The sequence below is a fragment of the Styela clava genome, chromosome 12, assembly GCF_964204865.1.
Source record: "Styela clava chromosome 12, kaStyClav1.hap1.2, whole genome shotgun sequence".
In the NCBI taxonomy this organism is placed as follows: Eukaryota; Metazoa; Chordata; class Ascidiacea; order Stolidobranchia; family Styelidae; genus Styela; species Styela clava.
In genome coordinates, this window is record NC_135261.1 from 18,249,103 (window position 1) to 18,275,978 (window position 26,876).

General features: G+C 36.1%; 1 protein-coding gene and 2 long non-coding RNA genes across 3 annotated transcripts; 1 reads left to right on the forward strand and 2 right to left on the reverse strand.

The window, feature by feature from the left end:
- Positions 1-7,824: 7,824 nt before the first annotated feature.
- LOC120329372 (mitochondrial amidoxime reducing component 2-like) lies at positions 7,825-11,573 on the reverse strand. Its single transcript, XM_039395980.2, has 2 exons — positions 10,673-11,573; positions 7,825-9,785 (listed from the first exon to the last, which is right to left on the reverse strand). Exons 1-2 carry the CDS (start codon positions 11,379-11,381, stop codon positions 9,493-9,495), a joined length of 1,002 nt encoding a protein of 333 aa, XP_039251914.2. The 5' UTR covers positions 11,382-11,573; the 3' UTR covers positions 7,825-9,492.
- A 45-nt stretch (positions 11,574-11,618) lies between these two features.
- Positions 11,619-13,715, forward strand: LOC144430558 (uncharacterized). Its single transcript, XR_013479609.1, has 2 exons — positions 11,619-12,342; positions 13,164-13,715. It is a non-coding gene; the product is annotated as an uncharacterized LOC144430558 (long non-coding RNA).
- A 53-nt stretch (positions 13,716-13,768) lies between these two features.
- LOC144430557 (uncharacterized) lies at positions 13,769-15,478 on the reverse strand. The gene is made up of 2 exons (XR_013479608.1): positions 15,150-15,478; positions 13,769-14,451 (listed from the first exon to the last, which is right to left on the reverse strand). It is a non-coding gene; the product is annotated as an uncharacterized LOC144430557 (long non-coding RNA).
- Positions 15,479-26,876: the final 11,398 nt, after the last annotated feature.

A 26,876-nucleotide genomic window follows, 5' to 3' on the forward strand; every position in this document is an offset into this window, starting at 1 on the left:
AGAGCTCTTGGGGCTCTGTCAAACAAAGTTCCATACAAAATATTGGTTGTAAATTGCAAAACATGATCATGTTGTTGGAATAACTTGGCATTATACCACCCGTATATCATTCATTGTTGAGAATATTAATAAAATCATAAAATTTAAAAATCCGTTTTCGTGAAATTTTTGTTGTAGCTGAATTCCAGGGACAGCATGACAACAGGCAAGCCTCTTTTAGTTTATGACATGGTTTATTAAAAGGGGACCCCGTCCTCCTTGGAGGCCGCTGATTGGCTATCTGGGAGCACGAACAAACAGATGGAAATGCGAATATATAATAACAATGAATTTTTATAGAAGAGAAGAAGCAAAAGTGTTGAGAGTCTTTGGTAGTTTGAAAAGCATTGGCATGGAACATAAGAATGAACTACATTCTTTCTCAGGGATATACCATAAAATGTAGCATTTTTCTCATTCTTGTTCTCGTGATATCATTATCTTTTTCTGCGTCGTCGTGATCATCCCGCTGCATAACAATTCTCGCTAACAAATAATTGACTGTTCTCCACCGGGTGTATATCCACTTGAACCACTGGCGACTGCATTAGCAGACTTGTATTGTTAATTGCAACAAAAACGGGTATTTTGAAATAGTACTCTTTATTTTACGCGTATGTTTCGACAGTATTTCCATATACTGTATATGGGTCGCGACCCAAAGCTGGGCTCAACAAATACCTATGATGTTGATGATTTTATTTCCTAGTAAATTTGATGCTTGCGTAGTTTGTGCACCAAGATTGCCCACAACCTGAACATAGTATTGTAACAGGTTATGATTCAGGTTGTGCGTCATCATGATGCACATGTTTGACGAAAAACTCTAATACAAATATCTCGATAAATACCTAAAAGTTATTGATTTTATTTCCTAGTAAATTTGGTGCTTGCGTAGTTTGTGCACCAAGATTGCGCACAACCTGAACATAGTATTGTAACAGGTTATGATTCAGGTTGTGCGTCATCATGATGCACAGGTTTGACGAAAAACACTAATACAAATATCGAGCCGTAAAAAAAATTGCTCAAGGCTGCAAACTCCACACCCATGTAGAAATGATGGGCAATGACCCCAAGATGAATAATCACAAATAAAAAAAACTTTATGTCTGAAATCAAACTTGGGCCAAAAAGGTCCCCTTATCTGCCGGACTAATGATAGAGGGAGCCGCAACCGACCAGCGATTACGTGAAACACCCTACGGCAGAGAGGTTTCAAGCAATCTTCTCACACGAAACTATCCCCGCATGGGATTCGAACCCACGGAGGGTAATCAGAGGTGCGGTGGCGAGCGTATTCCTAAATGCTGGGAAAGTACCGCCGAGCCTTGAATGAAACCTATGAATTTTATGGACGCTTGCATTCGGTGCCAGTTTCGAGTTGCATATGTGTGGATAAGGGCCCCACAGACATAATCCTCACACAACAATAACTAAGAAAAGTTTTATTTAGACGATGCGGCGCGGTGGTGTGGCTCGACGGGCTGAGCGTTAGGAATACGCTCGCCACCGCACCTCTAAATACTCTGCATGGGTTCGCATCCCATGCAGGGATGGTTATGTGCGAGAGGATTGCTGGACTCCTCGCCGTCGTTGGGTGATTCACGTAACCGCTGGTCGGTTACGGCTTCCTCCACCACCAAGTCCATGCTTCCGAAAACAAACAATATAACTAATCCCATACCCGACTTGGGATGGTAACCGGACGAGAGGCCGTGGTTCGCTATATGGATAAGCCGTCTTATCGGCTTTCCTCTCCCCCGGGATAAATATGTAAATCCTATCCTATCTTGAAATGTAGAATCATGTCATTGAAATATAGCTATTCCCACGATCTCATTCCCCCAAAAAATATTCCATAATTTTTAGCAAACATAATTCTTTGGCCTGTGCGCGCGCGCACGAGTGACATTCATAATTTTTAAGCAAGCAAACACGTACATATTTTGTTTAAATTCCGTAGTTTTGTACCCTGCAACCTTATCAATCAATTTTTTTTCATGGTTTGGCGACTGCGAAGTCGAAGTAAATCTATGTACGCGTATACCAGTGGCGGCGCGTCAATAGGGCCAACCGGGGCAATGCCTCGGTTGTTTTTTCGGTATAATAAAAAATATTCGAAAAATACCTCAATATCGGTTGCACAGACTGTCTACACCAGTGGTTCCCAAACTTTTTTGACCAACGCCCCCCTAAAGTAGTTTATACAACTTCATCGCCCCCCTCCACTACCAAAAAAATATGAAGTCAGAAACGAATATATTACATACCAAATAAGAAGACAAATCATAGTTTATAGTGTTTTTTAGGGCCAAGGGGTCGGCAAATTTTATGTCGCTCGCAGGACAAAATTTAGGGTTGCTAGTCTTTTGCGGGTCGCATATATTTTTTGAAAGTTAAAAACGGAACAGCGTGCGAAAACTGCGACAATTCGTGAACTTAACTTAGTCGTCTTATTGAAAAAATATCACTATGACATTTAATGTGACACTGTCTTGTTGCTGCATCACACTGGATATCTTTACGACGCCAAGATTGAAACATTTTCTAAATGGGCATCACCAAACCCACATCTTTGCTTGTTCTTTGTAATGTTCATTTTCAAAAATAATGGTTTGCACAAATATGTACTTCCAAACATCGAAGTGAATATTTTCGCATGATTTTTGAAATTTTGATAAATATTTTCTTTAAGACGATACATTCTTACAAAAATTAAGCAGTGATGAATCTCCCGAATAGAATATGAATTTTATTTCCTTAGTGCTTTGCAATATATTCGAATATTTACTGCGCTATTGAACCCCTGCACTCAGCATCAACTTTTCTGCGTGTTTCCATTTGTCTAATTACAATTAAATTGATCCTAGTAGAATATAGTGAGTCGAGGTATGGATTGAAATAAATGGTTGAGCACGGGCGATTTATCATTTGTCTGGATCGGTACGTTACGGCTGTACGGTATGGGGCAGGCGCAGAGAGTGTTTCAGTAGTCTATATTCTACGAGACTATCCGTATCTCCCATTCTTTCATGAGTGATTGCATGGGTACCGGCACGGTCAGACGGTACCGTACCGGCATCGCACGAGTGTCCAGACAACTGAGCAGTTAAGCAGCATTTTCCAATTAAATTACCTTCTACACGTAAAAACAAATTTTCGTATCCAATTCTATATTCTCTTATCATTATTATAAATATATTGCTTGTGGTTGAACTTGTAGCATGGAGAATTTATAGAACATTTTCATGTTGAATTTATTGGATATTGCTCATGAAAATCAGTAGTGAGTTAGAAACCCAGGAAACACATTTGTGAGTGTAGGATTAAGCCTGACAACGTTGGTCCCAAGCAGCATCAAATTTTCCAAAAATAAAAACGCGTGACAACGATGGGCCACGAGGCGGACCATCGTTTTCAACCTTTTTATTTTCTTTTTATCCACTTTTTTTTTCAATTTTTTTTTTTTTTTAATTTTTTTTTTCAATTTTAATTTTTTTTTAATTTTTTTGTTTTTGTTTTATTTTTCAATTTTTTTTTTAATTTCAATTTTTTTTTTTATTTCTATTTTTTCAATTATTTTTATGTTTTTTCACAACTATTTTTTTATTTTCGCTTTTTCATTTTATTTTTTCATTTTTTTTTTAAATTTTACACGTGACAACGATGGGCCACCATAGACTTCCATGTTTACTTCGTGACATTGGCCAATCAGCAAGAAGCAAAAAACGTAACAATGCCCCCTTTCGCATCCGCTCAGACACTCTCACTCAGACAGATTTTTAGACGTGGTCGTGAACACTACCTCATTTTTGCGTTTTGAATTATATTCGTTAGTTTTTAGTTGTTTTTCGGAAATTTAAATATAAATCAAATAAGCCAATGATTACTTTGTATTTCTATGAGTTTCAGCTTAAATACAGCAATCAAAAATTAGTGTAAAAATAGCTGTGATAGACTAGGCTAAAATTCTTTATCGGTACTTTTAAAAAACAAATTGTTAAATGGTGTGTATTAGAATGATAGTTTGAAACAAATACCCCATTTTACAGGCAACAACTCGCAAAACTACTCTTAAAATAATCAGTATGGGAAAAATTTTCCGCGGTCAAAGGTCGGGGAAAAGGTCCATTCAGTGAATCGTCCTGGGCCAGATTATTTTACTCCGGCCGTATTTTGCCGACCACTGGGATACGCAAACTACCGTACCTTTCTGCGAAGACGAGACCAGAAATCCTTTCGCGTGTGAATAACACCCACATGATTCAAGCCTGCGAATGCACACAGAGTACTGATTTAAATGCGCCGAACATAAAACAGGTTTCGCGAAATCGCCCCCTATCGCCCCCTTAGACTTTTTCGCCCCCCTCTGTATCGCTTTCGCCCACTGGGGGGCGATATCGCCCACTTTGGGAATCACTGGTCTACACTATCCATATTCTCCCGACATGGTTCATTTTTCGCTCGCAAAGCCTTCGCCGAAAGTCGACGGGGCGACGCCGATTTTGCCCCGGTTGCTCATTGTATATCGTATTCTCTCTTTTATCTTCCACTCGCCGCGTTTGTTTTCTGTTTCTTTTACTAAATCATCGGGGCCGATCGGGGCTAGCCCCGAAATTATGACGACACAATGCCGACGTTTCTTACAACAACGTGTTGACATATTCACGCATTCCTTCTCGTTCGTTGGTTGCTTGAAGAGTTGATAGTTTCCTCGCCTTCGTTTTTGTCGCTTGTTTGGCTATTTGAATCAGTTAGAGACCTTTAGTCCATTTGCTTTCGATTTTTCACATTCCTTTTGAGCTCCTCACTTCTTTCCGGCTTTGCATTTCTTAGCCTTAGACCTCATAATGAATAAGGTTGATGCACTACTTCGCACTCCGTTTTTGCAGCTGCCGCTGGAACAAAGATTAGAGGTACAACGTCTTGGGCCTTATCAACCAAAAAATTGTTCACTGGAACAATCCCATGACGGAGGAAAGCGTCGGCGTACATTCTGCGCAGAAACTTGGTATAAAAAACACGAATGGTTGTGTTACAGCGAGGACAAAAATGCTACCGCCCGCGACTCACGTTGGTGTAAATTTGGTTTTAGAGATCTTAATCATCTTTTCGAGCGTGCCAGGGATCATCAATCTTCTATGAAGCATCTGGACAATGCAGTAAAATACCGAACATTCGGAAATGTTAATATTGCAGCACAGTTGGATGAAGGACGCGCGGTTTCTATTCGTCGGCACAACCAAAACGTCGAGAAAAACCGCCATGTTCTCGGTCGATTGATAGATGTTTTGAAGTTCATTGGTTGTCACGAGCTGTCCCTCCGTGGGCACGATGAACGGGCTAGCTCTTCTAATAGAGGGGTATTTTTGGATATGGTGGAATACACCGCATCCCTAGATACAGTATTGAGAGATCATCTTGATGCCGCAACTGTTTCGAAAGGGACATCTAAGGATATCCAAAATGATTTGCTCGACTCAATGTATAAAATTTATTTACAACATTTGGCTCTGGAAATTGAGAATTGCCAGTTCCTTTCGATTCAGTCTGACGAGACAACTGACATCACGTGCGCTTCCCAACTGGCTGTGATTTTTCGGTTTGTGAAAGATGGTAAACCTACCGAGAGATTTCACAGCTTTGTACCAATCGTTGATCGCACGGCTTGCGGGATATCGGCTGTACTGAAAGAAGTGTTACAGTCTTACAACGCGAAGTCATTGGAGTTTTGAAGTTCATTGGTTGTCACGAGCTGTCCCTCCGTGGGCACGATGAACGGGCTAGCTCTTCTAATAGAGGGGTATTTTTGGATATGGTGGAATACACCGCATCCCTAGATACAGTATTGAGAGATCATCTTGATGCCGCAACTGTTTCGAAAGGGACATCTAAGGATATCCAAAATGATTTGCTCGACTCAATGTATAAAATTTATTTACAACATTTGGCTCTGGAAATTGAGAATTGCCAGTTCCTTTCGATTCAGTCTGACGAGACAACTGACATCACGTGCGTTTCCCAACTGGCTGTGATTTTTCGGTTTGTGAAAGATGGTAAACCTACCGAGAGATTTCACAGCTTTGTACCAATCGTTGATCGCACGGCTTGCGGGATATCGGCTGTACTGAAAGAAGTGTTACAGTCTTACAACGCGAAGTCAAAATTGATAGCTCAAACTTATGACGGCGCGGCAGTCATGAGTGGGTCGAAACATGGTGTTCAAGTTTATGTAAAAGAAGATTTTTTTCATGCGCATTTTTTACATTGTTATGCACACCAATTTAACCTCGTTATTAAAAATATGTGTCTTGATACCCCTCTCGTCCGTATATTTTTTGCAAATGTTTCGGGGTTTTCTTCATTTTTTTCCGTTTCGCCGAAGCGCTCTGACCTCCTTCGCCAGATATGTAGCCGCCGTCTCCCAGCTTGTGCACCAACACGTTGGAACTTCCAATCACGCGTGGTGCAGGGCGAGTCCGAAATTAGGTTGAGTGTTTCAATGGCATTCAGAGCTCTCCGGTTTGGGACGAACGCTCTGTGAGGGAGGCGGCAGGTCTAAAGCGTCTGCTAGAAGATGGTGAGTTTTCATTTTTTCTCGCTTTTTTCTCCACAATATTCTATCACGTGGATATATTATACGGCGCATTGCAGTCAAGGCTAATGGATGGAGCGTCTGTGCAGTCGTGTATTTCAGACTTCTGCGATGCTGTATCTCGTATCCGGGAAACAATAAAATACGACGACACATGGAGTGCTTCTTTACGCCGCGGGCAAACAACGCAGCGTTTGATTTTGTCTGTAAAGGAATGCTGTGACATTCTGGTGAATCAAATAGGCGATCGTCTGCGCACTGAACACCTTGCCGCGTTCTCTTTGATGAACACCAAAAAATTTTTAAAATTTGCACGTCAATTTCCCATCCATTTGTTGGCTACTGTCTCCAAATTTTACCCCATGATAAACGTGGGTAAATTGGAAAATGAATTGCGATGTATATACACCAATCAAACTTTTTTGAACATCACATCAACTTGCGCGCTCTATGGGTTCCTCATAGATAACACTCTAGTAACTACCTTTGCAGCGTCTGAAAAATTTCTGGACATCATTTTGACGACGCCTATTTCTTCCGCCGACGCAGTGCGAACATTCAGCACGCTGAAGCGTATTAAAACGTATCTCAGAAACACAATGAAGCAAGATAGATTAAATTCCTTGGCTGTTTTGTCCATTCACAGAGACGTTATTTCTGGGATGCATGACTTTAATCAGCGCGTTATTGAGCATTTTGCTTCCAAGAAACCGCGGCGTGTTGCATATATGTTCAAGCAGTAGAAGTCTAGCAGCATATATATCTATGAGTGAGCGACGCATGTCCTTATCTTTGCATTACCTTTCCTTTCTTCATAGTAACGTTTTAAACCTTATTTTAGGTTTTGTCTGCTTTCCCGAAGTTTCTGTTAATATGTCATTGTATTTATCTGGGTAAATATTGCCTTTCCTTTTGAAAGAGGTTTCAAAATAAACTATGTCTATATTTATTAATCCCTTGACTTGGACCGGTTTTAAAGACACTTTCTTATCGTTAAAAATTGTCGCTTTTGCCGATTGGTTGTTACCGATGGAATGGTTTTTATACTCATAAAATGATGGGAGAACTTACAGCGCTCATCCTGTCCCCGTAGATGGGGGTGACTTGGTCCCGCAGTAGCTTGCCCTGGTTGTCAAAATGACCACGCGCCGCCACTGGCGTATACTGTATTATGGTAATCAAGTGCATTGAATCCAAAAACGAAGTCATTTATTTCATGAACTACTTTGATGTGGATGCAGTTTTAATTAAAAAAATATATGAGGTGACAAATTTTAAATCCATCTTAAAATATGATTCACAGCTAGTAATAAAATTATTTTAAATTCAACCAGGCACCTTGGAAACAAAACATTGGTAAAAAATTTTTGATCGTAATCCGTTGTATAGGTATATAAAAAAACGAATCTGGCACATATTCAGGAGTTTTTTGGAAAGACACTTTTTCAACTAAATTTATAAGCATTTGGCATATATTAAAAATTAATGATAAACCAAAACACAATCAAAAATACACAGTACTACACATAAATTAAAAGCAATTGCACTCTTCATAAATTTGAACTTGAAGAATGTAGATACCACATTTAACATTAAAAGGGTAATTACTGAAAATATTCAATAAAAAATAGCAGGAAACATAGATAAATATGCCTCTATCATGACCAACGATGCATTGTTACGATTAGATTGTACAACACACTAGTAGTTGGTGAACGTTTCGAATAGTTGGAAACTAATTGTATATGTTCAAACCATTATTTGCAAAATTGATCAGTCATTCACGATATGGTTGTCAAATGTCAATGCAAATGTACTAATTCATCTTAATAACTCCTATTCCAATTCATTAATTGTCTAAACAACACTACAAACATGATATTTCAACTGATAATATAACCTAGAATAAAACAGGCATTCATGTTTATTATGAGAAATATATTTGGTGGAAAGCCACCAGAGATCCCAATGTAAATTCAACTTGCATTATCTGTAACAGTTCAAGCTAGCATGCTGTACTTAGTGTACACAGCACAGGTAGCATGCTTATCAGTTTATAATTTGACCAGCAAAACAAATGTTTTGATAAAAATTCAAATTTGCAAAATATATGGAAGAGATTATTTCAGAGAAATCTTTCTAACATTACCAAATTTTGGGAGGAGCTGACTCCGATGACCGTATGGTCGTATCGCTCCCCCCAGTCTATACCGAATTAACTTTGTGTATATTGTATATATTATTTTGTATACCATTGTTTGTTTTCCGGTTGACAAATCAATAAATCTCTCTCTTACTACGTTATATTACCAATAAGAACAGTGAAGAAATACATAAATATTTTTTAGATTCATTCCAAAAAGACATTTTGCAACATTATAGACTGAATTTAAAAAATTACATATAAATATATATGATTTAAAAACATATGAATCAAGATTTCCATCTCCCTCTAAACATTGAATTATGAGACGACTCAGAATTTTTTAATAAGTGTTATACATGAGCAGTTCGATTAAACCTTGGGCAATTCTGAATACATTTTGTGCGACCATTCATACAGAAGGTTAAATAAGTTTTAGAATTGCACTGTTTTTTCGAAATAATTCAAAAATTGTATTTTTAATAATTCCACATAGCAAATTGATTTTTTTGGAAAACAAAAATGGGTTCAAAGAGTCTACAACGAATTTAGTAATAATACATAATTCAATACTATGACAAAGGTTAGAATACTGTAAAACCTGTTAACAAAAATGCGTTTTAAATTGTTATGACTATGGACGTAGAATCCGATACCATTATTAATGTTTTATAAGTGTTTAAAAATTAAGATTGTCACCAGTTTAGCATTATCAATTATTATCATCCTCAAAAAGATAGACTTTGTCTCCAACACTAATTTCACCAGGTTTAATATTAACAAAATCCACAGAGAATTTTGGAGCAATACCATACAGTGGCCTTTCCTCGGGTTTACACATTCTAAATGTTGAAAGTGTTTTCAATGTATTGAGATCTTCATCTTTGATTCCAGTTTCTGGATTAACTGTAGTGACGTGACAACGAGTGCAATGTTTTGCAAAAACAAATTCAGCTGATCCAATCTTTATTCTTTTCCAACTATCTTCAGCAAATGCCAAACATCCTGGTTTTACACAAATTATAAAATTAAGAAGGGAAAATGAAACTTTAAAATGTTTGCGGCAGTCAATACCATTATAAATCTAATACTAATATTTTCAAGTTGGGTGCATGGTCATAACCAGTGATTCTCAACTATTCTTCCTGCGGCTATCATTATCCTTTTCAGTGAAAATGTTTATTAGAAAATTAATCATTGACTTGAAATTGAAAGACTGAAGTTAAGTGACCTAGTTGAACTGATGTCGTTGTAGTTGTTAGGTCGTTTTGAGTGCAACTTTTATTATGATGTCAAAGTGTTTTTCCTACAATGTTTATTTAGCCTACTTTTCAGTACACTGATTTATTCGTTTCCAGTAATCACAAGCAGGTATTTTGTGCAATGCTCAAAGTTTAGGTATTTGAAAACAAACTATTTATCTCTTAGTTTGTCCAGGCAAAATATCAAGCAAACCTTCAAAAAAGCTGTACTATTTATAAATATTATCAAGCAGTCCAATGTGATTGGAAAAAGAAGTATTTCTAAATTCAGATAGATATCATTATACAAATATGAATCTAGCTGTTGGTATATATATCAATAAAGAATGCATCTGTCACAATCGCGCCTCGCTTTTCAGACTTCATAATTAAAAGCCATTGTGAAGTTTGGAGTTGAATCAGTTTTTACCCCAAATTTTAAAAAACAAACTTGAGTTTTGTTGCTATTTCAATTCCTGTTGTTTTTTTATTTGGCTCTTCGCAATTCAAGGTTTGGAATTTGGTTCCGACACTAAAAAAAGTTGAGAACAACTGGCCCTAATAATCACCAGTGCACACAATCATAAAGCAGTGATTAATAATATCCGGCGTGACTACAAGTTTAAAAGTAGCAAACACAATAATTTTTACCTTTCAACAAAACATTAGGCCTGAAGTTCCTTTCTGTAACCTGATGATCACTGTCCAGCTTAGTATTGAGCAAGTCGACAGATGCCTGGGATACCAAATTAAAAGGAGAATAATCCTGAAATGTAGATTTTGTTGTCGTTTCTGAGTACACACCAAGATGTCCAAATTCAAGAAGTTTGGTTCCTTCTCTGCTTGGTAGCTGTTTATTATGAAACACTAAACGTGCTGTATTTACTCCAGTAAACTCTGCCAGCCATGCTGCCGCTTCATCGCCACAATCTACTCCTGGACACCTTGTACCCCAAACTTTGTAATTCAGCACTTTTCCACTGCCATGAATGGGTATTTCTATTTCAAAAGCTCTCATTCCAGGAGCTTCAAGTCGCAACTTATTTATTCCAATTATTGATGCCTTTATCAAAACCATTTGTGGGAATTGACGTATTGTTGCAAATCGACCATACTCATGTACCATCATAAAAGTTCTGTCACCAATGTCTGAGTTGCTCAACATAACATTTTTTTCTGTAGCCACAAAATTGTCCACTGATATGCCTCGACAGGATTTTACTGGGTGGATGAAAAGTTTGTCAACAATGGCTACTTCTTTCCAATTTGACATGCAACGACGCTTTCTCCAGACCAAATAAAGAATTGAGCAACTGATTGCCACTGCAGTGGCAAACACAACTGTTCGCATATCATTCATTTTGTTTAGGGATGTCAAGGTCAAATAAGCTATTAAATATTAAGAAGAAAACAGTCTCAAGGACTTGCCGACGCTAACTTGTTGATGCACACAAACTGGCCCAAGTTATTGTGAATCAACTATTGCAGTATTGTGGGTAACTATGAGTCTATGACTATACCGGTACCGTACGGTACGGTACCGGTAACTGTCGTCGAGAAATGTTTGGGGTATAAAGACAGTGTGTACCGGTATACGAGGTTTAGCTGCCTATAAGTTGACTTTGTTTTATTATTATAAGGTTGCGGCCATTTGTTGATACTGTCTGCTGCTTGGTGAAAGATTACCATAAACAGTCATCTTCTAATGTCTGACCTTGACCTATGTCATCTTCAATAATTGCCCAGCTGTGTTTCAAGCAATGCAACTGAAGTGGGGAATACCCCGACAATGTCGTGATGTCATGGCTCTCTAATATGATATCAAATCTTTTTCATCCATGAATATACCGTATTAGTTGATTAATTATATCTAGGGTTTTTAATGAATAAGGTCTATTGAACAATGCGTTCGTGATATTCCGGGTGCAGAGGGCACACCCGAGCATGTTTTGATAATAAACTAGTGAGCCGACTGTTATTCATATTCGGATTTCTGATATAGAGGACTTGCACGGGTCACGTGACATTGTTACTGGACGGCAATAAAACAAAAACGTCCATTTGGCTCCTGTCAGTTGCAAGTCGGATTATACGTTTGCGTTTCGTTTGGCTGTTGAAAATGGTTATTTCGTTGTTCTGTTGGCTGTACGTATAGTATAGACAACGAAATGGATCTTCAGTAATATTCCACTGATTTCAAAAGATCCTGAACGTCGCGCAATGTGGATATCATCTATTGCCTATTGGCAGAACTGCTTGGTGTCAAGTCCAGAAGCCATCTTACTTGTGTTTCACTGTTTGCGGACAGCACTTCGTTGATGGTGAGTGATAGTGTGCCGTTATCAATTTCTTTAAATATTCACAAGCTCCCTCATTTCAATGGAAAGCAGATGACAAATTACTGTTATCAGTGGGCCTAGTTGCAGACTTGACTTGTGTAAGACAGTAAGGAATTAATAATCAATAATCAACTACTGTTATTAGTAGGCCTAGTTGCAGACTTGACTTGTGTAAGACAGTAAGGAATTAATCTAATAATCAACTACTGTTATTAGTAGGCCTAGGCGTGGGCCTACTTGCAGTTGCAGACTTGACTTGTGTAAGACAGTAAGGAATTAATAATCAATTGCTGTAAGGTATTGTTTCCCTAATTAGCAGGTAATCTATTACTAAGTGTGAAAGGTTGAATAGATAACTAAAGTTTAACACCAGTGGTCATGCAAAAAATAACCAGAATTCAATTGAATTCGCCATCTAGGAATACGCTCGCCACCGCATCTCTGATCACCCTGGTAGTTTCACAGGTTTCAATCCCATGCGGGGATAGTTATGTGATAGAGGATTGCAGCTCTACTCCCACCGAGGGTGGTTCACATGACCGCTGATCGGTTACGACCATTCCCCACCATCCAAGTCCATGCTTCTGAAAACAAATAACTGGCTCCCCCCAGATAAATCTTATCCTAATGGTGCTTGTACAACTGATTCAAAATGTCTTTTTATTGTCATTGGTAAAAAAGATATGCTACTCGGAATCAAATTCATTTACGACTAGTGGCTGTGGTGGGATATGGATATAAATTTCACACTCCTTGATCGTTAGATTTTATGAAAACTCTTATCTGTATCCATTATCTTACAGATATGGGTGCGACCATGGAATAGATGGATGGCAAAGTATAAGTTGCAACAAGACCACAGTGGCACAAGACCTCAGCTTGCGTGACTTGATAAATACATCCTCAGTAGGCCTATCCATTTATTGATGCTTATCGTAATGACAAAGTAACTTGTCATTACTGGGGATTGGTGGAGATAAAGTGTCCATTGTGCTTTAACGAAATCAACTTCAAGACGACCCTATCAAGAAAAAAAAATTGTTTCGGTGGGTCTGGTCGTGAAGGTTTCAGTCTAACGTTGGACACCGATACTACAACCAGATACAGTTGCCAATGAAACTTAAGCGAGGCATAATATTGCGACTTTGTGATCTGAAAGGAAATTCTGATGGGTAGCCGGCTAGCCGCAACCTTTTGTTTAAAGAATATTACGAGATACGACTTAAGAGTCTAAACTTTTATTTGAGAGGGGTGTAGCCCAAGCTAATTTGCAAATAGTATTCATGGTACCAAATGTATCACACACTTTACAGTAATTATAAATTATATTTGAAAAATAAAGCACATCAAAAATGTATTTTTAAAAAACAATTGGTTTTATCTGCAGATACTAGGTTGATATTGAGATTGACCGTTTCAATGCTAAATTTTCTTTAGTCAAAAGGCACACTTGATTCGCAAAAATTTGTGAATGCGCACAGTACACCAATTTGTCTAATGTTTTGATTCCATAGGCAGGAGGTTGTGGATCGGTGCTGCTCAGGATGGGATATTTTTGCCTCTAAATGCATATTACGTGCTCAGATTCGACTGTTTTCAAGGTCTGAAGGCTCCAACAGCCTTATTTTATGGGTACACAAGAGAATTTTGAGTGTGACATGCATGAGTCAGTTGGACTCACTAACCTCAAGATATCTATAAGCAAGGATAAGATAACCTGGAAGTAACATTCCATAATTTAGAGTAAAAAATGTATCTGCCTCCACAGCCCTTTCGAATGGAAGATATGATGCCTCGGGGGTAATTTCTATCAAATATTTTACAGTATGGTTCTAGTGAAAAGGGGTGTTGGCGGCTTTTTTTTAAAGTGTGGTAGGTCTAGTCGAAAGACACATTAAATGTTTATGCTAACAACTGCGAATTAATATTGCAACGCATACAAGTTAACAGGATTTGTTGAAATGGTCCTGCCTTTTGCCTTTCTTCAAAATCCTCCTTTTTCTAACTATTCTCTTCTTCTCTGGGGATGGCGAAAATTCAAATATCGATGGGACATGTGAGCAGCTGATAATGGGTTATCTTCCCTTTTTCCTGAAAATAAATTAAACACTAATCATCATTTGACAGTGCCAAGTTTGTGTATCAGATCAGTAATAAATTACCTGCTAACTAACAAAACAATCAGACAACACCTCCTGACCATTAATGAAGATTTGTTTCAATTTAAAACGCAACTATGCATACCAAGTTTGTAGGATAGAATTTATCTGTGGTTGGGGACAGATTGCAAGGTGCAACATCGTACGATTACCATTCTATGTCGGGATTAGTTAGCCAGTTATTTGTTTTAGAAGCATGGACTTGATGGTGGGGGATGTCGTAATTGACCAGCGGTCGTGTGAACCACCCTTAGTGGGAGGAGAGCTGCAATCCCCTCGCACATAACTATCCCCGCATGGGATTGGAACCTGTGAAACTCCCAGGGGGATCAGAGTTGCGGTGGCGAGCGTATTCTCAGAGAATTCAATTGAATTCTGGTTATTTTTTGCATTAGCACTGGCGTTAAACTTTAGTTATCTATTCAAATTTTCACACTTACTAATAGATTACCTGCTAACTAGGGAAACAATACCTTATGGCAATTATTGATTAATACCTTACACGAGTCAAGTCTGCAAGTAGGCCTACGCCTAAGCCTATCAATAACAGTAGTTTGTCATCTGCTTTCCATTGAAATGAGGGAGCTTATGAATATTTAAAAAAATTGATAACGGCACATCATGACTCACCATCAACGAAGTGCCGTCCGCAAACAGTGAAACACAAGTAAGATGGCTTCTGGACTTGACACCAAGCAGTCCTGCCAATAGATGATATCCACATTGCGCGACGTTCAGGATCTTTTGAAAACAGTGGAATATAGCTGAAGATCCATTTCGTTGTCTATGCTATACGTACAGCCAGCGGAACAATACGAAATAACCATTTTTAACAGCCAAACAAAACGGAAACGTATAATCCGACTTGCAACTGACAGGAGCCAAATGGACGTTTTTGTTTTATTGCCGTCCAGTAACAAGGTCACGTGACCCGTGCAAGTCCTCTTATAGAGGTAATTGTTTGAATAAATATTAACCCTCTCCGGGAATGCGTAACACCAGTATATATTTACGGTAACACGTATGCAACAACATATTGTAAACTAGCTATCACCCACATTTTCTGCCGTAGAATGCTTTTTTCTACTCAGCGTACTACTGCGGTACTTAGTTGGTTCGATGCAACTGCTATTTTGCATTGTCGCCGCCTGATGACGCTGCAAGCGTCTCTTGCAAGATGCGGTCTCCGGTGCTCGTGTCAGGCTCGTGAACCATGGTCATATTTTAAGCAACTATTCCAATTCTTATACACCGAATTCGTCATATCTCTGCACGGGGCAAAAGAATAGTGTATACACAAGCTTTACAAACTGATTGCAACCTCGAACGATTTATGTGGTTTTACGAGGGGGTGGTTTAAAATTGGTGTTGCATGGGTGCAACATCTTCCCTCAGAAATGGATTTCGGTTGTTAAATTAGCTAATATTCGTCTGTTTAGTTTCGTCATTTATGTTGGCTTATTGAGCAGATAACGTAATATATGAGTTTCCTATGTCATATAAGGTAGAATCAGGTTTATTAGGATGCAGTATTATGAGAATTTGCCGAGTAGGGGAAAATTTGGCATCAGATAGTTTTGTTGTAAACAGAAGATTTAGAAAGCGTGAAATAAAATATGCACGAGTGATATGTTTCAGATTTAAAACCAAATAAAATCCAAGTATTTTAGCCATAAATACAGGGTTAAAATAATAGAGAAGTGTCTCAGATTGATTCAGATTTTCTATTTGTATTTTCAGCGATCTAGCAGAACGATTGTAAAAATGCCGACGGGTAAAATATTTGCAGAAATTGCGTTGAATTAGCGCGTATTTCTAATGCCACACTTTCAAATAAAAAGGCAATTGAGACTTACAATTATGAATATGATGAGGCTGATCTTGATAAAACACGTAATTTCCAGAACGATATTTATGTAGCTAAGATTTTGAGCCTAAAAAATCAGACCATTTCAGCATTTTGACTGTTGGAATTTATATGGACAGACAATAGCAATCTAAAAACAAATCCAAAGTTGAAACTTAATCGTGTTTTGAAAGTCCGAGGGCGGCGCCGTTCACCCAGACAAACAGAAACCTAATTCAACGTTCGAGGGAGCACAGTTTTTCTCTTGCTCCAAATTTTTGACAACACCATAAAGATATTGTAATCCACTCATGAACCATTCTATACTAATTGTGGAGCAAAACAATAAATGTATACACAACAAGAGAGCTATGCTCAAATATATGGACACGTAGAGTCACATAATTTTGATGACGTCATAGCGAAAAAAGAAGTAATAGCCTTCTGGAGAAAATTTTTATCTTTAACCACTAAAAATTTCAAAGCAATTGGTCCAGTATTCGAAGAGAAAAGCGACTTTTTAAAAACGTGTCAAGCGGTACTGAGTTAGCAGTCAGGCAGCATCTTACCTGTACACTGTAGGCCATATACGGTAATTGATCACAGAACAGTTGTTCCCTTGCAAATTTTATGTTATTTACACTTTAGGACAGATAATTGATCACAGAACAATTCTTCCCTTTCAAATTTTATGTTGTTTCCAGTAGACTCTCATCAAAATAAACAAATATAGTAGGCTACAAGTGCTACAACGCTTGCATTACTGCACTGGTAGGACCGTGAAAGAATAAGTTACGGTAATTTCATTGTGGTAAGACACCTAGGTAAAGCTAGCGGCCACTTACAGCGGACAGTTACCAATTTCTCCAAATTTGAACCCGCCATGTTCCACGACAGTTGTCGCGAATTCACTTAATTGCGGCTACATGGATGCAAAAAATTAGGCGATTCTCCCTTTTAGAAACTGACGACAGACCTGAAACCAAAAATGATTGAAACAACACATTTTTTCCTCGATAAAATGAATTATTGCTCATAAGCTCATTTATCGACAAAATCTAAAATTTAACTGAGTTGAAGCGTAATTTATGCAAGAAATAATTTTTTCTCATCCAATTCATTAATACAGTGAATTTGATGAAGATATATAAAACATATATTAAATTTTAAAACAATTCCACTATGCGGAAAGTTGGGAAATACCCCCCAATTAAAGGAAAATTTTTAAGAAATTGTCAATATACCTCAGTTAAAGCGTAATTTATGCAGGAAATAATATTTTCTCATCCAATTCATTAATACAGTGTATTTGGTGGACAAATATAAAATACATATTAAAATTTAAAAAAAATCCACCGTGCGGAAAGTAGGGAATTCCCCCTCAATTAAAAAATATATATAAGAAATCGTCAATTTGACTCAGTTAAAGCGTAATTTAGGTAAGAAGGAATTTTTTCTCATCCAGTTCATTAATGCAGTGTGTTTGGTGGACAAATATAAAATACATATTAAAAGTTAAAAAAAATCCACCATGCGGAAAGTAGGGAAATTCGGTACTCTCGAAATATGGACACAAAGATGACGCAAAACCTGAATATAAAAGGTGTTCCAGGATAGGTTCAGATTTAGAATCTAGATTGTACGCTTTTGGGAGCGAGGGAATAACCCATTTATGCAAAAAATAATTTTTTCTCATCCAATTTATTAATACAGTGTATTTGATGAATATATATAAAATATATATTAGAATTAAAAAAAATCCACCGCGCGGAAAGTAGGGAAGTTCCCCCCAATTTGATGAAAATATTTGAAAAATCGTCTATCCAACTCAGTTAAAGCATAATTTATGCAAGAAAGAATATTTTCTCATCCAATTCATTGATACAATGTATTTGGTGGACAAATATGAAATACATATTAAAATTTAAAAAAAATCCACCGTGCGGAAAGTAGGGAAATTCCCCTCAATTTATTGGAAATATTTTAGAAATCGTCTATCCAACTCAGTTAAAAAATAATTTATGCAGGAAAGAATATTTTCTCATCCAATTCATTGATACAGTGTATTTGGTGGACGTATATAAAATACATATTGAAATTTTAAAAAAATCCACCGTGCGGAAAGTAGGGAAATTCCCCCCAATTTGATGAAAATATTTGAAAAATCGTCTATTTAACTCAGTTAAAGAGTAATTTATCCAAGAAAGAATATTTTCTCATCCAATTCATTAATACGGTGTATTTGGTGGACAAATATAAAATACATATTAAAATTTAAAAAAAATCCACCGTGCGGAAAATAGGGAAATTCCCCTCAATTGAAGGAAAAAATATAAGAAATTGTCAATTTGACTCAGTTAAAGCGTAATTTAGGGAAGAAGGAATTTTTCTCATCCAATTCATTAATGCAGTGTATTTGGTGGACAAATATAAAAGAGATATCAAAATTTAAAAAAAATCCACCGTGCGGAAAGTAGGGAAATTCCCCTCAATTTAATGGAAATATTTAAGAAATCGTCTATCCAACTCAGTTAAAAAATAATTTATGCAAGAAAAAATATTTTCTCAACCAATTCATTGATACAGTGCATTTGGTTGACGAATATAAAATACATATTGAAATTTAAAAAAAATTCACCGTGCTGAAAGTAGGGAAATTCCCCCCAATTTGATGAAAATATTTGAGAAATCGTCTATTTAACTCAGTTAAAGCGTAATTTATTTAAGAAAGAATATTTTCTCATCCAATTCATTAATACGGTGTATTTGGTGGACAAATATAAAATACATATTAAAATTTAAAAAAAAAATCCACCGCGCGGAAAGTAGGGAAATTCCCCTCAATTTAATGAAAATATTTGAGAAATCGTCTATCCAACTCAGTTAAAAAATAATTTATGCAAGAAAGAATATTTTCTCATCCATTTCATTAATACAGTGTATTTGGTGGACAAATATAAAATACATATTAAAATTAAAAAAAAAATCCACCGTGCGGAAAGTAGGGAAATTCCCCTCAATTGAAGAAAAAAATATAAGAAATCGTCAATTTAACTCAATTAAAGCGTAATTTAGGTAAGAAGGAATTTTTTCTCATCCAATTCATTAATGCAGTGTGTTCGGTGGACAAGTATAAAATACATATTAAAATTTGAAAAAAATCCACCGTGCGGAAAGTAGGGAATTCCCCCTCAATTAAAAAATATATATAAGAAATCGTCAATTTGACTCAGTTAATTAAAGCGTAATTTAGGTAAGAAGGAATTTTTTCTCATCCAGTTCATTAATGCAGTGTGTTTGGTGGACAAATATAAAATGCATATTAAAAGTTAAAAAAAAATCCACCATGCGTAAAGTAGGGAAATTCGGTACTCTCGAAATATGGACACAAAGATGACGCACAACCTGAATATAAAAGGTGTACCAGGATAGGTTCAGATTTAGAATCTAGATTGTACGCTTTTGGGAGCGCAGGGAATAACCCATTTATGCAAAAAATAATTTTTTCTCATCCAATTCATTAATACGGTGTATTTGGTGGACAAATATAAAATACATATTAAAATTTAAAAAAAATCCACCGTGCGGAAAGTAGGGAAATTCCCCTCAATTGAAGAAAAAAATATAAGAAATTATCAATTTGACTCAGTTAAAGCGTAATTTAGGTAAGAAGGAATTTTTTCTCATCCAATTCATTAATGCAGTGTGTTTGGTGGACAAATATAAAATAGATATCGAAATTTTAAAAAAATCCACCGTGCGGAAAGTAGGGAAATTCCCCCCAATTTGATGAAAATATTTGAGAAATCGTCTATTTAACTCAGTTAAAGCGTAATTTATCCAAGAAAGAATATTTTCTCATCCGATTCATTAATACGGTGTATTTGGTGGACAAATATAAAATAGATATCAAAATTTAAAAAAAATCCACCGTGCGGAAAGTAGGGAAATTCCCCCCAATTTGATGAAAATATTTGAAAAATCATCTATTTAACTCAGTTAAAGCGTAATTTATCCAAGAAAGAATATTTTCTCATCCAATTCATTAATACGGTGTATTTGGTGGACAAATATAAAATACATATTAAAATTTAAAAAAAATCCACAGTGCGGAAAGTAGGGAATTAACTGAGTTAAATTGACCATTTCTTATATTTTTTTCTTCAATTGAGGGGAATTTCCCTACTTTCCGCTCGGTGGATTTTTTTTAAATTTTAATATATATTTCATATATATCCATCAAATACACTGTATTAATAAATTGGATGAGAAAAAATTATTTTTTGCATAAATGGGTTATTCCCTGCGCTCCCAAAAGCGTACAATCTAGATTCTAAATCTGAACCTATCCTGGTACACCTTTTATATTCAGGTTGTGCGTCATCTTTGTGTCCATATTTCGAGAGTACCGAATTTCCCTACTTTCCGCATGGTGGATTTTTTTTTAACTTTTAATATGTATTTTATATTTGTCCACCAAACACACTGCATTAATGAATTGGATGAGAAAAAATTCCTTCTTACCTAAATTACGCTTTAACTGAGTCAAATTGACGATTTCTTATATTAATTTTTAATTGAGGGGGAATTCCCTACTTTCCGCGCGGTGGATTTTTTTTAAATTTTAATATGTATTTTATATGTGTCCACCAAACACACTGCATTAATAAATTGGATGAGAAAAAATTCCTTCTTAACTAAATTACGCTTTAATTGAGTTAAATTGACGTTTTCTTATATTTTTTTCTTCAATTGAGGGGAATTTCCCTACTTTCCGCACGGTGGATTTTTTTTTAATTTTGATATGTATTTTATATTTGTCCACCAAATACACTGTATTAATGAATTGGATGAGAAAATATTCTTTCTTGCATAAATTATTTTTTAACTGAGTTGGATAGACGATTTTTTAAATATATTCATTAAATTGGGGGGAATTTCCCTACTTTCCGCACGGTGGATTTTTTTCAAATTTTAATATGTATTTTATATTCGTCCAACAAATACACTGTATCAATGAATTGGATGAGAAAATATTCTTTCTTGCATAAATTATTTTTTAACTGAGTTAGATAGACGATTTCCTTAATATTTCCATTAAATTGGGGGGAATTTCCCTACTTTCCGCATGGTGGATTTTTTTTAAATTTTAATATGTATTTTATATCTGTCCACCAAATACATTGTATCAATGAATTGAATGAGAAAATATTTTTTCTTGCATAAATTAGGCTTTAACTGAGTTGGATAGACGATTTCTTAAATATTTTCATTAAATTGAGGGGAATTTCCCTACTTTCCGCACGGTGGATTTTTTTCAAATTTTGATATCTATTTTATATTTGTCCACCAAACACACTGCATTAATGAATTGGATGAGAAAAAATTCCTTCTTACCTAAATTACGCTTTAACTGAGTCAAATTGACAATTTCTTATATTTTTTTCTTCAATTGAGGGGAATTTTCCTACTTTCCGCACGGTGGATTTTTTTCAAATTTTAATATGTATTTTATATTTGTCCACCAAATACACCGTATTGATGAATTGGATGAGAAAATATTCTTTCTTGAATAAATTACGCTTTAACTGAGTTAAATAGACGATTTGTCAAATATTTTCATCAAATTGGGGGGAATTTCCCTACTTTGCGCACGGTGGATTTTTTTAAAATTTTAATATGTATTTTATATCTGTCCACCAAATACATTGTATTATTGAATTGGATGAGAAAATATTCTTTCTTGCAGAAATTATGCTTTAACTGAGTTGGATAGACGATTTCTTAAATACTTTGATTGAATTGAGGGGAATTTCCCTACTTTCCGCACGGTGGATTTTTTTTAAATTTTGATATCTATTTTATATTTGTCCACTAAACACATTGCATTAATGAATTGGATGAGAAAAAATTTCTCCTTACCTAAATTACGCTTTAACTGAGTTAAATTGGAGATTTTCTATATTTTTTTCTTAAACTGGGGGGAATTTTTCTACTTTCCGCACGGTGGATTTTTTTTAAATTTCAATATGTATTTTATATTTGTCCACCAAATACACTGTATTAATGAATTGGATGAGAAAATATTATTTCCTGCCTAAATTACGCTTTAACTGAGTTATATTGATAATTTCTTAAAAATTTTCCTTAAATTGGGGAGTATTTCCTAACTTTCCGCATAGTGGAATTGTTTTAAAATTTAATATATGTTTTATATATCTTCATCAAATTCACTGTATTAATGAATTGGATGAGAAAAAATTATTTCTTGCATAAATTACGCTGCAACTCAGTTAAATTTTAGATTTTGTCGAGAAATGAGTTTCTGAGCAATAAGTCATTTTATCGAGGAAAAAATGTGTTGTTTCAATCATTTTTGTTTTTTATTATGTTTCAGGTCTGTCGTCAGTTTCTAAAAGGGAGAATCGCCTAATTTTTTGCATCCATGTAGGTGCAATTAAGTGAATTCGCGACAACTGTCGTGGAACATGGCGGGTTCAAATTTGGAAAAATTGGTAACTGTCCGCTGTAAGTGGCCGCTAGCTTTACCTAGGTGGTAAGACACTGGTACCGGCACCAGTACCAGTATCGTACTTACGTACTGAGCTACCAGTACCGGTTAGCAGTCAGCCAGCATCTTACCTGTACAATGTAGGCCATATACGGTAATTGATCACAGAACAGTTGTTCCCTTGCAAATTTTATGTTATTTACACTTTAGGACAGATAATTGATCACAGAACAATTCTTCCCTTTCAAATTTTATGTTGTTTCCAGTAGACTCTCATCAAAATAAACAAATATAGTAGGCTACAAGTGCTACAACGCTTGCATTACTGCACTGGTAGGACCGTGAAAGAATAAGTTACGGTAATTTCATTGTGGTAAGACACCGGTACCGGCACCAGTACCACTATCGTACTTACGTACTGAGCTACCAGTACCGGTACCGAACCTGTAGGGCTGATATTCCGTTCCGCATACGATAGGCTATAAAACTTGCATTGAAGCATTAGTAATACCGCGGAAGGAATAAGTCAATTTCACTGCGTTACGGCACCGGTATGGCAACTTACCAGTACCGACCTACAGTAGCTGTAGTACTGAGCAAGACAATCGATCGCGAAACCGCTTGAAATAAGTGTAAAACAGTGTTCCCATGAGTAAAAATAAATACCGCGAAATTTTGTATGAAATATCATATCTCATAGGATTCATATAAAATTTAAGAATAAACAAAAGTAATAGCCGTCTAGCGAAAAAATTAATCTTCAACCACTGAAAATTTCAAAGCAATTGGTCCAGTATTCGAAGAGAAAAGCGACTTTTTAAAAACGTGTCAAAGAACAAGAACAACAAGAACAAGAACAACAACAACATAATATTGAAACGATCGTTATGTCCACTACGTGTCCAAAAACGGAATTTGCCTGAACACAAATGCTGCAGAAAACTACGGCTGGACGTGTTTTTTTATAGCGTCTTCCAGAGTGGGGGCAAAGTCGGTCGATAAATTCAAACGAAAGTCTGAAGTAGAAAGAGAAGACATTCAGTCCAAAAAATATCGAAATCGTAAAAATGTAAATAAACACACAAATTGCCAAAGATTTTTCTGCTACCAAAAAACTTGGTTTCTAATTTTTCGCATCGTAGCGTAATCAAAATGACTTTCACGCTAAAAAGTCGTTATCTGATAAAATACGTAACAGTAGGTAAATGCAAAATTATTTCGTAAAAGCTAGATTTTCTATATTTTTGCATTTTAATATATATATATGGAAATTCAAAGTTTCAAAATAAGTTTGCAGAAATAGGTAAACGAAAGTGTCAAGGGACAACTCATATGCATTTTCTAAATATTTTAACTTGCGAAACTACCTAGAGTGCAAAAACATGATCTATATTAACATTTGTTTACATTTTAATGCGCCTTTTATATTAATTTTTATCCTATTAATATTTTCAACCATCGTAGTATATATACTGGCCATGTTACAAAGTATTGCAGATTGAACATCATACATGTGATATCTTAGAATTAGTCCTTTCCGGGCACAAGTTGCACTAGTGCAGCATCCGGTAAATCCCCCCAGGGAGTCGGAGTGTCGAAAATTTTTAAAAATTTATTATATATGACCTAAAAGTATTGCTTTTACTAAATATCAGATTTTCCCCGCTGCTAAAAGATAAAGGGGCCCGGAGAGGGTTAATAATAATATTTTTTTTTCAGGTTTTACCATAAGTGAATTGGGCCTGAAAAATGAGCATAACACAATCGACCTCCAGTGAAATCTGTCACCCAATTCACAGAGGCCAAATATGGAAATATTAATATTGTTTGTCTTATGATCCACGTGGAGCCCTTGTATATTTTCAACACATTTTACTTATTAGTGAAATACACAAGATAGTGGAGGGTTCCTTTACGTCATAGTTTGACATGATTAATTTTCTTTGCAATTTTGGGATACTGAATCACGTAGCAGACTCAACTTGTCGAACTGCGTTTGGAGATTCTTGGCCCATATCAACACTTTATATATATATATATATATATACAAAACCGTTGTGTATAACTACTTTTCAATAGTCAAATACCAAGTATTGATAAGGTTTCGAATTTTTTTCAGAAAAAAGACTTTTAATTAAGAAACAATGTAAAACTATCACATTCAGAATTGAAAAGCAATTATTGCCACAAGAGCTCTGGTGCAATCGGTATGTTAGTCGTTGGGTGCAATCTAACAATCTAACCTTGACTGAAATATTGTTTTATATTCTCTATTTGAGCACATTCCTTGGTCGCTTGCGTGTACAGTATGTTCCCCAGCTTTTATTTTTTTTTGGGGGGGGGGGGGTGTTGCGAAATTTAGGGGGTGGTAAATAATTTGCTATTAGCGATGAAACTATTTGTATTTTCAAAAATTGGTATGTATTTAAGAAACGATGTACATGAGGGGTCCCCCAAGTTGATTGACGGCGAGCCAAAATACACAGCAGAATAAAATTGTAGGGCCAGAAAAGGGGAGCGAGTAAAAGTGCGCGACGCCACGGCTGGGGTTCAGGGCGCGCTTAAGCGGCCTGAGAAAAATTTGAGAAATAGTCACCAAAATAGGCTCTAAGCTTGATTTTAGATACACCTAGCATCGCAGTTTGTTATGTAATGAAATTAATAATTATAATATTTAGCTGATAGAATTCCCGAGGAATAAATAACAAGAACGGCTTTCAGCAAGTAATTTACAACTTATAGTGACTAATGAAGTTACTTGCTCATCTAGCATATGGCGTCGTATGAATGGCTACTTATGGCTTGTTTTGTTAAACATTTCACACTTTTTTGAACATGTTTGTTTGACTTGTGTACAAATCAAGCAATGAATTGAATTTTGAAATACGCGCGTCAACTGATCATAATGGCGCATAATGTTGTATTCCTTCAGAACTGAAATATTTTGTTGGCAAGGAAGACAAATCGCTGAAGTTTGATTTTTTTCGATGACTTATCTGACAGTGAATACAAAAGTACATAGCAATTAAAGGCATAAACCTGAGGTGATTGAAGGTATGAAACGTACAAAATTTTGATAATAACTTAGTATTAACAGGAACAGGGGGGGGGGGGGGGGGGGGGTGTTTCGAAATTTAGGGGGTGGTAAATAATTTGCTATTAGCGATGAAACTATTTGTATTTTCAAAAATTGGTATGTATTTAAGAAACGATGTACATGAGGGGTCCCCCAAGTTGATTGACGGCGAGCCAAAATACACAGCAGAATAAAATTGTAGGGCCAGAAAAGGGGAGCGAGTAAAAGTGCGCGACGCCACGGCTGGGGTTCAGGGCGCGCTTAAGCGGCCTGAGAAAAATTTGAGAAATAGTCACCAAAATAGGCTCTAAGCTTGATTTTAGATACACCTAGCATCGCAGTTTGTTATGTAATGAAATTAATAGTTATAATATTTAGCTGATAGAATTCCCGAGGAATAAATAACAAGAACGGCTTTCAGCAAGTAATTTACAACTTATAGTGACTAATGAAGTTACTTGCTCATCTAGCATATGGCGTCGTATGAATGGCTACTTATGGCTTGTTTTGTTAAACATTTCACACTTTTTTGAACATGTTTGTTTGACTTGTGTACAAATCAAGCAATGAATTGAATTTTGAAATACGCGCGTCAACTGATCATAATGGCACATAATGTTGTATTCCTTCAGAACTGAAATATTTTGTTGGCAAGGAAGACAAATCGCTGAAGTTTGATTTTTTCCAATAAAGAAATACAAACACTGCCATTCATCTAAAAAATGTCTGTTTTCAGTGCCTAGTTTTCGTTTTGTGACATCTTTAAGCTTCTTAATATCTGGCTAATACGGTATCTAAAATACTGCGGTGTGTAATCCTAATACCCATACGTATTTATAAGATACCGGTATAATTCAATTGTTACGAAATAAACGTGCTTAAACTGTGATAATGATGTAACGATAGACGAAATCTAAAACTAAA